The 14,987-nt window shown below is 42.6% G+C and overlaps 1 protein-coding gene across 2 annotated transcripts; it reads right to left on the reverse strand.

Annotated features, from left to right (window-relative positions):
- Positions 1-1,814: 1,814 nt before the first annotated feature.
- PCDH18 (protocadherin 18) lies at positions 1,815-14,752 on the reverse strand. Of its 2 annotated transcripts, none has more exons than XM_084769655.1 (4): positions 11,768-14,752; positions 10,858-10,943; positions 10,600-10,763; positions 1,815-3,789 (listed from the first exon to the last, which is right to left on the reverse strand). In XM_084769655.1, exons 1-4 carry the CDS (start codon positions 14,252-14,254, stop codon positions 3,122-3,124), a joined length of 3,405 nt encoding a protein of 1,134 aa, XP_084625781.1. In that variant the 5' UTR covers positions 14,255-14,752; the 3' UTR covers positions 1,815-3,121. The 2 variants fall into 2 exon arrangements, with proteins under 2 accessions (XP_084625781.1, XP_084625780.1); XM_084769654.1 differs by having other exon boundaries at positions 10,858-10,946.
- Positions 14,753-14,987: the final 235 nt, after the last annotated feature.

Consider the following 14,987-nt stretch of genomic DNA (forward strand, 5'->3'; position numbering starts at 1 on the left):
GTATGTGACTCTCCCAGTAGCCTCACTAAGACAAGAGTTTTGATAGTTATATATTAGTAAGTGGCGAGTGTAATTCACAGAAGACAGGAGAATTAATTTAAATGATTAAGAGAGTTTTAAGCTGGATACTGCTAAATACTAAGAAAGAAAGAAATGAGGACTAAGTCACAACGTGAGCGATCTGTAAAAAGCTAGCCCAGCATTCTCTAGGCGGGGGTCGGGGGGGAGGTTAAAGTGAGGGTTTGTGAAGCAACATGTTAGGTGCTGAATTATCTATTTTGGAAGGCAATTTCCATGGCAGATGATTATTATTGAGTAATATTGAAAGGACTCCACTGGGACCCAAGGAAATGAGAAATAGTAAATGAGAAATCCATCCTTAATTGCTTATTTGTTTGTTTCAAACCAAGGTGGAATAGTGCTAACAAGGAGGAGACAAAATGGAAAAGATGTTAGACCACTGTAAATACAACAGACATGCTGGTATTTATGAAAATATTCCTGGGGAAATGAATAGGAGACTTAATCTGAGAGCGTGCACTAATTCTGCTAAACCCTGTGGGCTGGGGAAGTAGGGAGAACCCAGAGTTTGGAGACATGGAATGCCTCGCATGAGACTATTGTGTTTTATTTATTTCATATTATTCAAAAATCTCCACCTTCACCTTTGCCCCTTCCGTTACTGCTGGTGTCATTAACTAAGAGCAGTGAAGTTAGAAGTCTTTTCTTTAATGACCATGTGGACTGAGAGGAAGTAAAGCTGAAAGAAAAATATTTTTAAATGAGCTTAGCATTAATGTATGCAATCCATTAAAAAACAAAACAAAACATCACCACCACAAACAAAGAAACAAACAAACAAAAACAAAAACAGAAAAGCTACCAGTAGCTGCAGTCCCACCAATTGAGGCAAATGTGTCATTTGGAAGATATAATACACTATTTAATGTGTATTCAGTTGATAATTTAAGTATCTTAGTTTTAGCCACTTTGGGGTAATCTCAGTTGGATAACATGTCTCTCCCCTGCTGGTAAAGCAAGGGAGGGGATATATTTTAGCCTCTTCTTTAGTTTTAAATATTACTTAACCACTTTACAGCATGATCACAGCCCCTTTCCATCCAGTCCTCTCCTCCTAGTCTCACCCTCACACCCCATCCCCCTCTTTCTTCTCACTGAAGGGGAGGCCCCTAAGAGGTACCAACCCACCCTGGAACCTCAAGTCCTGGCAGGATTATGCTCTTCTTTTCTCAATGAGGCAAAACAAGGCAGCTCAGCTAGGGGGAAGGGATCCAAAGGCAGACAACAGAGACCGAGGTAGCTCCTGCTGCCGTTGTTATGGGACACACATGATGACCATGCTGCACATCTGCTACATATGTGTCGGGGTCTAGGTCCAGATCACGCATCAGCTTTTTAGCTAAGATCAAGTGTCGTATCTGCTCTTATCAGTTTAATATTTTAGCCTCTTGGAAAACTTGTAAGGCTATCTATCACCTTTTCCTCTTGCTCAGCTTAGCTTGACATGTTCTGAGAAAGTTTTCTGTAACTTGAACAGTCTTTAAGCTGTTGATATTTGCAATTTCTGCCTAAACTCCAAATACATTTAGGTCATATATTATAGAAGAAATCCAATCAATTATTTCATTCTCATAACAGGTCTCTGACTCATTCCCTTTCCCCTTGTGATTTTGATGGTTGCCCGGCCACTCACTTGGCTGTCCCCTATCTGTCATTTCATGCTCAACCCTGAATCCTGCCGCAGGGAGAGTTTCGAATATGCAAAGCATTTAAACACACAGAGCAGATGTCAGTTTTTTATCTTTGCTTTAATTCTCCTTTTATTTTCACAGACAGTAAAATTTTCTGCAGAGTACAATCAAGATAGTGTATTAATACAAATAACATTCATAGAAGCTCAGACATAAATGATAATAGTCATAATAAAGATCTCGCGTACCAAGGCATTCCACACAGAAGATAACAGCACAATAAATAAAGTTCTCATTTGTCACACGATTACTCAAATAAAATTGCGGTAACAAAAACTGTGACTTTATAAATGTTCATATGCTAAAAATACAAGCAAAACTGTGAAAGCATGCACAAGAGACAAAAGCTAAAAGTGAATAATTGTAGCCAAAAAAAAAAAAAAAAAGACAATGCAGTCAATACAAATGTTCAAGTATCATAAAAAAAGAGGGGGAGATTCAGATAGGAGTTTCAGATAAATCAATTATGTTTATTACCCCTGGGGGAGCAGAGTACTTACATATCTGTCTTTGTCTATTAACACTCCATGCTTGTAGAGTACATAATGTTATTCATTTAGAGTAAAGATTCCATTTCGTTAGATCATTATTTCGTATGGCAAGGATCAAATCAGATTCATTATTTAGTTTAATTATAAGTAGACATTTTGGTACTGGAAAAATGTTGTCAAGGCCAAGCCAATGTGATGCCCCACAATTACAGGAGTCACTGTCAGGCTGTGTGGGTTAACAGATCATTGCTATGAGGAATTCACATGTCATCGCCAACCCATAAACACCTCAAGATACTTCTATGTCTAAAATAGGTGTACTTCATTCCTCCATTTACCTGTAAGATGTGATCTACCATAGCTAACAAAAAGCAGTGAAAACAGTAATCTTACAATTGTTTAATGTTTCTAAGGATGCTTAATTTTTTTAACTAGTGAAAAGGGAGGTGCATTGCTTAATGAAACTAAGAGGTACATAACACATTGGTGGGGCTGTTCACACGGCATAATAATTCTGCCCCAACTTAACTAATCTAAGCAGTACCTTTGGTTGAAAAGGATATAGATTTAAACAGTGGCTAGTTTCTGCATGACTAGGAAAAACATGTTTGTTATGGGAGTAAAAAAATAAAATTTGTCTGTTAAATTACACATAAATATAAGGTACAAATGTATTTTTAAAATACAGATTAAAATAATCACACTCGCATCGTATACATACGAAAATACAGTATTTAATATTCAATATACACAGACACATTTATGATAAATGCAACTATTTGGCAACGCCAGTTTTTGGGGGGTTTCTCCATCCCTTAATTCCACACACATGGAAACACAAGGCTCAGCGTAAGTCTCCTAACTCTGGCGAACATCTTGAAGCAGTTTGTTGATCTCAGCCACCAGCTCGCTGGCATCCATGAGTTCATGTTTCCCATCACTAAGATGGTTGAGCACATTGTCAAAATCATCTTCCTCATAATTTTCAGGGATCTCCTCCATGGCCGGCAGCCACTTGGAAGAAGGCTGCACACTGGAGTGAGTCCCCAGAGGGGTCCCAGAGCTGCTGGTAGGGTTCTGAAAATGTGTACTGGCTGCCCAGGCTGCAACCCCTTGCGGATAACCCCCAGTTTTGGCCTGCGTGGGACCCTTCCGACGTTCCAGGGAGTTGGATCGGTCCACTTCGTTGCATTCAGAGTAGTTATCTAGGGATGCAGGGAGGAGGCGCTGGAACACACTGCTCATTTCCGACAGCAGAGATGATGTGCTGGAGTCTCCGGACTCCTCATCGCTGGGAGAGTCTTTCCCAAAAGTAGAAAAGCTCTTTTTTTTCTCCCCAGATTCTCCAGGCTGGTTGTCATCATCGAGGCCCTGATGTGAATGTGGCTGCTGAGGCTGTGCTGGGAATTCTTCTCCGGGGATGAACATGTTGCTTCTGTAATCAGAGGATGGGGAAGGCAGCGGCGGCATCCAGCACTGGTCAGAGTGGCCCAGGACCCTGCACTCCTCCGTGCATAGCCTCATTGCTGAGAGGAAAAAGAACAATGCGGGTCTGTTATTACAGATGGCATCGCTCAAAGTGATGGGAAATGTCATTTTATTCTTAGGGTTAAAAAATAAAAAAGATTTCTACTACTGTCATGATGCAAACCTGTCATTGGACACAATAGATGGACTATGATTACACTTTTCATTTGTATGTTGGCTTTATGGACCAGATGCCATGCTTGTTATTATATCCCTCCATTTATTTAAGGAAAGGGAATAATCATTTTTAGTAGTCTCCTGTGAATATAAGAAATAAGATTCATATTTATATATATATGATCATGGGCAAAAAAATGTTAAATCTTGGGATATTGAACATAAACCACGAAATTACAACATCAAGAAATAGAGTTTAGGGTGAGCTATTTTGCTTTGAATAACCCCAGGCAAAAGCACTAAAGTATTTTTTCCCCAACTTTCTTGATAATAAGGAGTCTTCACCTGCTTTTTATTTAAACGGACGCAGTGAAAACATTAGCTCTCCAGTTATTGTCCTTATCAGTCTTTCTTGAGGGTTTCATACATTATTTACAGACCTATTAAAATAACAATGCAAGGTGTTCTTAAGTAGTACCTTTGGTATCCTGAGTTGCCTTGCTATAAAGTCTTTATTTAGTGTTTGAAACATATTAATATTCAATAACATGGAAAAGTCTTCGAAAATGAAGGCTATGAAAAGTGCATTGTTTAATTCTCCCATATGTTCCACTTCCCAAATGAGGAAAGCAGAAAAATAAGGAAGGAGTGAGCTCTTTAAATTCAGTATATAGAGTTGATTAAGTGCATAAAACCGACATATAGAAAGATATGAAATGTATTCCATAGAACAACCACTTTTTTCAAAGAAAACTTGATCTTTTCAATAGCATTTTATCTTTAAGACAAAGGACAGAATGTTAGAAAATGTGAAGTAATTCTTGCATCTGAAGGAAACAGCATTGATGCTAAGATATGCAGAGCCATTTGGCATTGATTTGATAGATGCAGCTGCTGAGACCAGACTTCCAGCTTTGTCACTGTTGAAATTATGACACGCCACACTGCTTGCTGCAGGAAACAAATCACCTACTAGGTGCTTGTGGCTTTCCCACAGGCTGGGAAAGGAACTGTATAGAGCATGTGGTCTCCATGTTTTTTTTTTTTTTTTTTTTTTTAAGGAAAAGTAAGTAGAAAGGATGATTTTTAACTGTGTGGAAGTCATTGCTCTTATCATTGACCTCCGTGCTAATTTTGGTCTTTAGCTCCCTGTGGATTACCATTCTTAGTAGAAATGGGGAACATGGAAAAAAAAAAAAACCTGAAGTGAGACCAAGTGCTGTAAGAGAAGCTTGTGAAATTTAAAAAGCCCAAGAAAACACCAGGGAAAGTATAAGAAAATTGGGGCAGGGAGCCTTCTTTCTTAGAGGATTGATTGCGTCCTTATGCTGTAAAGAAGGATTCCACTGAGCAAGCAGGGAGATTTCAATAAACACACAGGTTTAGGTGACCGCACGTCATGTAGTCATTATGCTACATGGAAACATCATCGGTGAACCCTGTTTCAATCCATTCAGCAAAGAAAACAGTAAAGGAAGTTGAAAAGCAACTAGTATACCTTAAAAACAGCACCCAGCCCCCCTCGACAGAGAATAATCACAGTGATGATGCCCTGCCCTGTACCACTGCTTTGTCCTGAGGGTCTCTGAACACAGAAGTAGACCTGTGCATATTGTCTGTCCCCATCCTGATGGAAGAGAGAACAGCCCTGGCATTGTTGTTCTGGCCCTCAGTTCTGTGGCTTTAGGCCTGGGAAGGACTTCTTTGCTACACTGCCTTACTTGGCCTTCATTTCCTTCAACCAGGACAAAAGTCAATTACCTGAGATGATAAGGCTCTCGACCATACGCAACTTTTCTCATAACCCAAATGCGCTGAGCATGTAAGCAACAAGATATTATAACACATGAGCCATGTGACTAACACAAACATCTCAGAAATGATTGTTAAACAGTGAACGGCATGTATAGCGTAACATATAAGTGAGAATTTACTTATAGAATAATTAATGAACTTTAAAATGTAAAGGAAAGCTGTAAAGTGGCTCACTGGTTAAAGCATTTGTTGAGAAAGAACTAGGGTAGGTTTAGGATCCTTAGAATTCACAGATGTGCCAGGTGGGTTTGGCGGCCTTTCTGTATCTACAGCCTTGGATAGTGGAGACACAGTATCCCCATAATAAGCTGGCTTGCTAGAATGCTCACATCAGGAGCTCGAGGCTTGACTGAAAAGTGCTGCTTCATTAAATAGGATGGAAGAGCTATTGGAGATGACTGCAGTCATCATCACAGGACTCTACATGCATGGGCACCCACATACAAGCACACGCACCACACACAAATGCCCACGTACACGCAAAGAGGCAAAGACACGCATGTATACCCCACACAGATTCATGAAAATGGAAAAAAAAATAAGAAGGCAGATTAATGGAAAGGATAACAAAAGTAAGGGGGACAGGGAAAGTGGGGAACAAAAGGGGAGAAGGAAAGGAAAGGGGGAGTGAGAGGAGCAGAGGAAAGTATACTCCTTGTTGTGCACGCTCTAATCTCACCCTTCACCCCTGAGATTCGATTATTTGACAGTATATATGCGGCTCAGTGCTGAAAATGTTCCATCCTATATGCAAGTACAAGAGAAGCTGAGCAGTGCCCATCTTGTCTGCTCTTCTGAATACCAGAAAGCTCTGTTGGCTAACAGTTTTTATGGCAATAGGGACAAGTAGAAACAGAAGCTCTTCTGTGCCACTACATGACTCTGAATTTTATTACAGTCTTATACCTTACAAGTAGGATGGAAAGTAGTGCAGTGCATATAAGAGGGAGCTTCAATCAAGTCATTAGCTATGGAGTGACTGCTAGGTTATCCTTGAGGATCCCATCAAATACAGGTCATTTCAGTGCCTGGCTGTCAAAGAGACTGCAATCTTATTCCAAGTCATATATAACAAATGATATCAGAGACACCCAGGTAAGGTGGCAAATGAGATGATGTTCAAGAAAGGGGAAAAAAGTGGATGTGAAGGCTGGTGCCTCAAAAGGCAGCGGAGTGAAAGAAACTGTATTAGGTACACAAAGTGAAGAAAGGACATCTTTTCGTGTAGGAAGGGCAGTGTGCACAAAGCATTGATGTGATGTAGGAAGAAAAGCCTCTCAGCCTGTTGCAAAGGATTCAAAACTGGCAAAATTGAGAACAGGCTGAGAGTGCGTTTTATTGGACTTTGAATACGAAGATAATAGATGTGCTCAGTGTTGCTGAGCAACGAAGAGTCAGGGATTGACTTTGAGTCAAAAAAAAAAAAGTAAGTTAAAATGTTCTGAAAAGGTTGTGAAAACTAAATGACGTAAAGATTTGAATGTGGGAAGAGCCAAGAGACACAGGCTGTGAGCCTGTCCATTGCTACAGTATACCAGGCACGGGAGGAAGGCCAGGAACCAGCTAAGCCACTAGGACAGGAGCAAGGGGTAGCATGAAACATGAGTATTTGAGGTACTCACAGATGAAAGATGGTGAAAAGTGAGACAGACTCACTAAGGAAAGGTAGACTAAGACTAGGTGGGGGAGTCGTTACACACCATCTATGTGCAATAGCACACTGGGAAAATGGAGGCTTTGTACACACATGCTTCATGTTGTAGTTCAAAGTTGAATGAGAAAGAAAAGAAGGAGATGACAAACATGAATCAACAGATAAGAATGCAAGTTTGTTTAGCTGCTAAAAACAAAACAAAACAAAAAAAAAAACCTACATTTGTGTGGGTCTGAGAAGAGTGAATGACCAGAAATGACTCTTTTGGCAAGCCATGCAGGGCAACACTATATTTGTTCACAAATCAATGCAGAAAAAAAAAAAACACTTGGAACAAGACACTTAAGACCTAAAAATATACATACTTTACAAAATTGTGCTGATCTCTGTTAATAAGATTCAGATGTGGCCCTAACATTTTTCTCTGCTCGTAGTATTTCCTGGGTACATACTTTCGCAAACCACAAGTTTTACACCCCTAACGTGCCTCAGAAGTTGCCAGAATGAATAGGGATCTAGGAAATTGACACAGTGTCACCACAGTGATGCTCGTGATTAAAAGATGGTTTTCTCTGTAGACATTCAGTATTCACTGCAGTCTGTGCTAGGGAAACATGGACACACTGGCTTCATCACCAGTCGCTGCTCACTTCCCACCACTCTGTAACCTGAGAACAGTTCAGGCCCATGGAGAATTAGGAAGCAACGGGGGCAGGAATGTGTCTCCTATGACCTAACTGGTTGGAAACATACACACACGTGCACATACACGCGGGCGCGCACACACACACACACACACACACACACACACACACACAGACAGAGGCAGAGATGAGAATCACTGCAAAGAGGCAAAGTTTTGATTTGTGGTGTGTTCTGGGTTCAGTTACCAGAACTGTAAGTAATGAAAGAGAGAATGAATGTATGAATATATAAATAAAACACTAACAGTTAAATTATATGATTTTGGAGTTTAAGAAGACCTCAAATGTTATTTAGACCCGCGAATGGCAAGTTTATTTTTTTCTAGAATAGTCTATTCGGTTTTTTTTCCTCCATTCTATTGCTATGATAAATTAAAATTCCAATCAATGAACCTCATGCATTTTAAAAGATCTTCTGCAACATTCATGTTATAGTCATGTGTTTCTGTTTATGAAATAACCTTAGTCTGATGATTTTTGCTGTTCTAGGGTAGGGTCCTGTCAGCATCATACCACAGAATCACAGAAAGTCAATCACGTGCTTCATTATACACGCCACAATAAGAAAACCAATTGTCTTCGAGCACAGTGTCTTGGGCCACATATGTTCCTTTCAATATTTCTGAGATTTGTCTTCAAATGGCTTAAAGATTCTATGAATTGAATGTAAGAGATTCCATTGGTGTATATAGTCTTCCAGTACAACTAGACAGCCTTCCTATACATTTGTCTTGTCAGAGATAAAGTATTGTCTGCTTACATATAATCAGGCCACTGAATGAGCAGCATTTCATGGTTACACAGTGGCTGCTATGTCTGCAGGTCATTTAAGCGAATAAGGGAGATTGCTCAGGGAGTGAGAGCATGAGGATCTGAGTTTTGCTCTCTAGCACCCATGTGCAAGCCAAATATGGCTGCCTGTGCCTACAACCCTGGCATTAGGGGGCAGAGACAAGCATACTGGAAGCTTGTTGGCCAACAAGCTAGCTGTATCCATGAGCTTCTGAAGAAGACATCCTCACTCAAAGCAACAAGGCAAAGGGAAGAGAGAAAGAGATCCACTTCCTTCTGTCCTTACATGGGCACACAAGGGCAATCACCTATGCACATGTGGGGGTTGGGGAAGAATAGACAATATGGGCAGCTTACTTAAAAACAAAACACTTGTTACTTCATATAAGTTGTAGAATGCTGACTAAATGTAGGGGAATTGGGTCTGATAGCACCATCTCATCCTCACCAGCCAAAGCTGGCATGCCTGGGGTACATTGCTATAACCTTTGTAAGCTCCCTTTGATGTCCCTGCCACCAGCACAACTAACTCCAATGAGTCTCACATCAATGCCCTTAAAATGATAAGGGCTTAGTCACTGAAATATATATAAAGTCAATAGCCACCACTATGGCTAAATAAGCAGCAAAGCCTGACTGCATATGAACCCAGAGTACTCAGCCTGGGCCCAGAGGGTACCCTGGGGCATAGCTGGTAATAACTGCTGCCAGTTAGCTAGTGCTACCATGAATCCTATAACTCATGAGAACTCAAGCTTTATTCACTGATTTCCCCTAAATTTCTGGTAATCTCCCTCATATTTTTATCCTCCTTTCTTTATCTTTACAAAGAAAATCCATGTTAGAAGTAAGATGAGAGTGAACTACTGTTCTTTTTCTCTGTGTGTATTGCAAAGGACAGTCGTTTGATTGACAGGCAGTGAAGTTAGACATGTGGATAGTCAGAGAAACTATCCTGTACTCCTATAGGTCGACTGTTTACTACAGCCCTTAGCCACAGGGCTGCTTCTGATGCACTCAATATTTGCTCAGTTGGATCAGAGCTCCTACTGCAAAATTAGAGGCAAGAGTCACTAAGAACAAAACTGGTTCAAAACTTAATAGAATCTCCTCCACCTGGCTGTGTGGCTTCATGAGTTCCCCCTCTGGGTTTGTTTTCCTTCTCCATTGCTGTACGGACTCAAAATGAAAGGCAGCATGAAATATGCCCTGCTCACCACCTACAAAGGTACATTCCTTTGCCTATTTTTAGTGCTTAAAGTATACCCTTTCCAGGGTATTTTTGTCTCTGATTTTGTGAGTTAGTTCCCATCACAGGAAATGCAGCCTCCAAATTACAGTCCAGTTCTCCACTACTCACCAAACAGGCTGTCTGAATACAAACAGCCACCCAGTAATTTTCTAGAGCTGCTCAGCAGGGCCCTAGGACACTGCTGGGTAGGACAGAAGGAGGAGGGTAGTGGCTTGGTTTTCTTCCCTGCTCTCATCCCTCCCTCCCACTATTTGGCCCTCGTACTTGTTCCTTCTTTACCAAGTACTGATTGTGGATTCTGAGAAGAAGATTTTAAAATGCCTCACACGTGTTCACTGACAATAATGCTCAGATTACCCCTGTTTTTAGTGCAAAGGCTAAAGACAGCAGAAATAGCAGCACGAGAGAAACTGTCCATCGTCCTGGCATTGTGGTAGCTGTGAAAATAAAGCTTTAGCTCTCGTTTCCCTCTTACCTGCTGGGATTCTTCCATCTGTGAGGAAGAGATCACTGAATCCTTCCCCCAGCAGCCTGTCTATCGGAGAATCTCGCCCCAAATCGTAATCACTGTCCCCAGCTTCACTGTCTCCACGGCCACTGTCTTTCAAGCTAAATTTATCCATGTCTTGAAGGGCATATCTAGAAAGATCAGGGAAAGAAACACACACCGTTTTATTCCTCTGCACTTAAGTTATACTTCAGACTTAACAGCTCACACAAGGACAATTCATACCTATAGCTCCTGGAATATTTGTTTCCTCGAAAACTCGGCCTTGGCTGATACTGCCCCTGGTGCAGCATGGAGAGAAGCTGGGAGACCTGCTGGAAACCAAAGAAACAGAACTGATTTCTGAAGGAAAAAAAAAAGAGAGAGAGAGAGAGAGAGAGAGAGAGAGAGAGAGAGAGAGAGAGAGAACAACCCCTCTAGCATTCCCCTGCATTAAGGAAAGAAAAGGAGCGGCCTGTTAGTACATGCTAAGCACACAATTTCTGTATGTCAGTGATTTACATTTGCTAGACTGTGCAGAAGTCACAGCCATCCACCAAACACAGTTAAAATACATTGCAGGGGGAGCTGGATAATCTCAAAACACAACTGAGCTGTTCATTCTTGAAAGACTTCCTTTAAAATAACTGTCTTTCTTTACAGTTTAGATAAGATGGTCAGATGTAAAAAACAAAAAATCAGAAAATCCAATAAAATACACTGTTAGCCCAGCTAGTTAAAACAATGTCAGAAAACTGCACAAAGTTTTACAAAGCTAGCATGCATTGGAATGAGATTCCAAAGGCCCAGGATGTTGGTTTTTCAGGAGAAATTTTAACAATAAGAATAAATGGGTCACTTTATTTGTTTTTTCCTTCTCAACACCTTGCTCTGAGAAGTACAGGAACTCTGACTAGGCAGTCCCATGTAAGCTTCCCACTTATTCTCTGACATCACACATAGTACACACAAGTGAATTCTTTATAGAAAACAAAAGAGTAATGTCACCCACCGTGTGCACTTGAGGTAGGTACACACTGTGACTAAAGTCCTGATGGAATATCACTTATCAATGACAGCCTTAAAAGTGTGATTACTGCTCAGCCTGTGAACACTAACAGCTGGCATTACCAGGTGCTGTAGCTGATGATCTTACCTCAACAGCTGGAGTGGCGTGGGTGAGTTCTAGTGAGAAATTCTCCGGCACGTGGTTTGATGAGATGGTCACCAAACTGTTGAGTGACTGATGACTGTTGTGACTCTGGCGGCTGCCCATTTGCCCCCTTTCCAAGGTTGGAGATGAAGACGGAGAGGATCTGTGGTGAGATCTGATGGGCAGAGTGCCATTGATGGTAGGCACCAGTGTAATGTCTCCTTTGTGAATCTGCCTGGATGGCCTTTTGGGGTGGTGCTGGTAAGTGGACTCTGCCACCCTGCAGTTGTAGGATCTGGTGTCCTTCTTTTCTCTGTTACACCTCGTTGCAAAGAGTACCATAATAACCAATAACACCGCACAGATTGCTCCTAAGGAAATGATGATGACCATGGACACATCCAAGGATGCATGGCTGACAGAAGTCATGGCTGTGCTTGTCACCGATTCTGCATAGTCAAAGACCACGCACCTCAGAAGGACTTTAGTGTACAGAGGAGGACTGCCCTTGTCCTGGATGATGACTGAGAGTGCCCATTCGGTAGAGGGAATGGATTCCAGGCTGACATTGATGTGAATGTCACATGACCTTGGATCCATGATGAAGATGCTTTCCTCATTACCGGCGACTATGGAGCAGCTGAGTTCAGCATTTGCACCAGAGTCTCTGTCAATGGCCCTTATTCTTGTGACATGAAAGCCGCTTTCGGCTCCTTTGGGGATGGAGATTTCTGCCGTGTTGTTGTGCATTGCAGGCCCTATAACCACAGGGACATTGTCATTCTCGTCAGTGATGGTCAGTACAACCGTAGTGTTGCTTGCAAGCTGTTTCGGACTCCCTCCGTCCCTTGCTTCCACCACAAAAGTGATCTGACTCACTTCTTCGTGATCAAAGATCCTGAGGGCGTAGACGGCACCATTGGAAGGGTCTATGGTTACATACGTGGTAATGGAACTTCCCAAGACAAAACTCTCCAAAATGGTGTATGTCACATGTCCATTTTCGCCAAGGTCTGGGTCTGTGGCTGTAACCGTGGTGATATACGCCCCCGGTGAGTTATTCTCTGAGATGACAAACTCATATCGGCTCCTCTGGAAGTGAGGTGGGTTGTCATTTATGTCATTGATTTGAACAGTAAAATGTCTCACTGAAGAGAGGCTGGGTGTTCCCTTGTCCTCAGCAATCACAGTCAAACTGTACTCAGATCTCTTTTCCCTATCGAGAGTGGCATTGGTCAAGATTAAGTAGTTGTTTTCATATGTCTTCTGAAGTTTAAAGTGCCCATGTCCATGAAGCTTACAGATTATTTCCCCATTCAGCCCAGAATCCTTGTCTTGAACTCTGACAATAGCAACAAATGTATCAATAGGATCCCCTTCAAAAACATAAGATATTTCTTCTTTACCGGGAGACATGAGGTTTATGCTAATTTCAGGTTTATTGTCATTGACATCCACAACCTTAATTATGATTTTGCAATGAGCAGGAATGGAATTGGGCCCCAAGTCTTGGGCTTGAACATCTATCTCATAGGACTTGGTGATTTCATAATCCACTGGCTTGAAAAGCGTCAAGTGCCCTCTTTCTGAGTCGATCTTAAAAGTCTCTATAATTTTGGGAGACACATGACTGCTGAAAGAATAGACAATTTTCCCATTAGCGCCCTCATCTGGATCAGTGGCGTTTAGATCAAGGAGCAAGGTTCCAACTGGGGAGTTTTCTAAGAGTTGTATTGTGTACGCGGGTTGCTCAAAGGCAGGGCTGTTGTCATTGGAATCCGAAATGCTGATTTTCAGAATGGAGGAACCAGACCTCTGAGGCACTCCCATGTCGGAGGCTGTGAGCTTAAGCTCATAACTCGCCTTCAGCTCACGATCCAACTCTTTCACCACTATGAGCTCAGCATACTTGGCCCCGTCTGTCCTGGTCCTGACTTCGATATCGAAATAATCATTAGCAGAGAGCGAGTAGGTGTGGAGGGAATTTTCCCCAACATCTGGATCGAACGCACTGTCCAGAGGGATGCGAGTCCCCACTGCTGCACTCTCCGAAATCTCAATGGGAATGACTGGCCTTGAGAATTGAGGGGAATTGTCGTTAATGTCCAGCACGTCCACTTCAATATGGAACAGCTGTAAATGCTCGGTCGGCAGAGTGAGCACATCAAACTCTATCGAACAGTTCAAGTTTTTTTGGCATAGTTGCTCGCGGTCGATTTTAGCCCCTATGCTGATTTCCCCGGTATTCTCATTTACGACCAGAAGAGGAGAATTCCCCCGAGGCATGGCTCGAAACCGAACCGCAGAAGGGTTTGGTAGCTTCAATAAAACATCAGCCACATCTTCTGATAGTCTAGCAATTACCGATCCGACCCTCTGCTCCTCATAAATCCTGTATTTCAGATTCTTACCCAGGACGTCGTGGCTGAAAAACGCCATCAGAAGTGCAAGTGCGAATCCAAAGTGCATCTTAGCATTCATTTGGTGCATTGGTCAGTTGCTAGATTCCCTTCCCAGGGCGAGTTAGAAAAGCCCAGCAACCTCCTCAACTTCCTCCCCGCCACTCAGAGCGCTAAGCCACATCGGGTCTCAGAGACTTGAAAGCGACTCTTAATCACAAAGCAATTAACAGCTCGCAAACTTCAGTTTTCATACACACCGTGTGGCGACTTCCAGACGAGAGAGTGAAGTCCACTCCTGGTGAGGGTGGCCGCCGGTCCTCTTGGCTGGGAGCAGAGTGTCACCTCTGCCTGGCTCCCCGCATGGACTCCATCCCCATTTATTGCAGGGTGCTGGCTGAGTCTGCAGTGTGTCTTTCCCGGGCGATTCTTATTTTTCTTATTTTTATTTTTTTTCCTCCTTTCCCTTTCTCTGCTCGGCTGCAGACTAAACACCCGTGATTGCTGACTCCAGTCTGAAAATCTCTACAACTTCACTTCAACTCAGACAAAGCTCTTTGCCTGGCGTGTGTTGAATCGCTTCCAGCCAATCAGCAAGCTTCCAAATCCGAAGCTGCTAGAGTCACTGGAGCGAGGGAGGGCGCGCGCGGAGGGTGGGAGCGGGAGGGTGGCGGGCGCGGGCTGGGGGGACCCGCCGGGGGGGGGGGGGGCTCAGGAGCGCGGCCGGGGGTGGGGTTCAGTCCTCTCCGCCCCTCCTCCATCTCCATCCACTTTCTCCAAGCGTGCCGCGACAAAGGGGAGACAAATTACAGCAGGAAGGGGGG

This window comes from Acomys minous, assembly GCF_964271855.1.
Source record: "Acomys minous genome assembly, chromosome: 19".
In the NCBI taxonomy this organism is placed as follows: Eukaryota; Metazoa; Chordata; class Mammalia; order Rodentia; family Muridae; genus Acomys; species Acomys minous.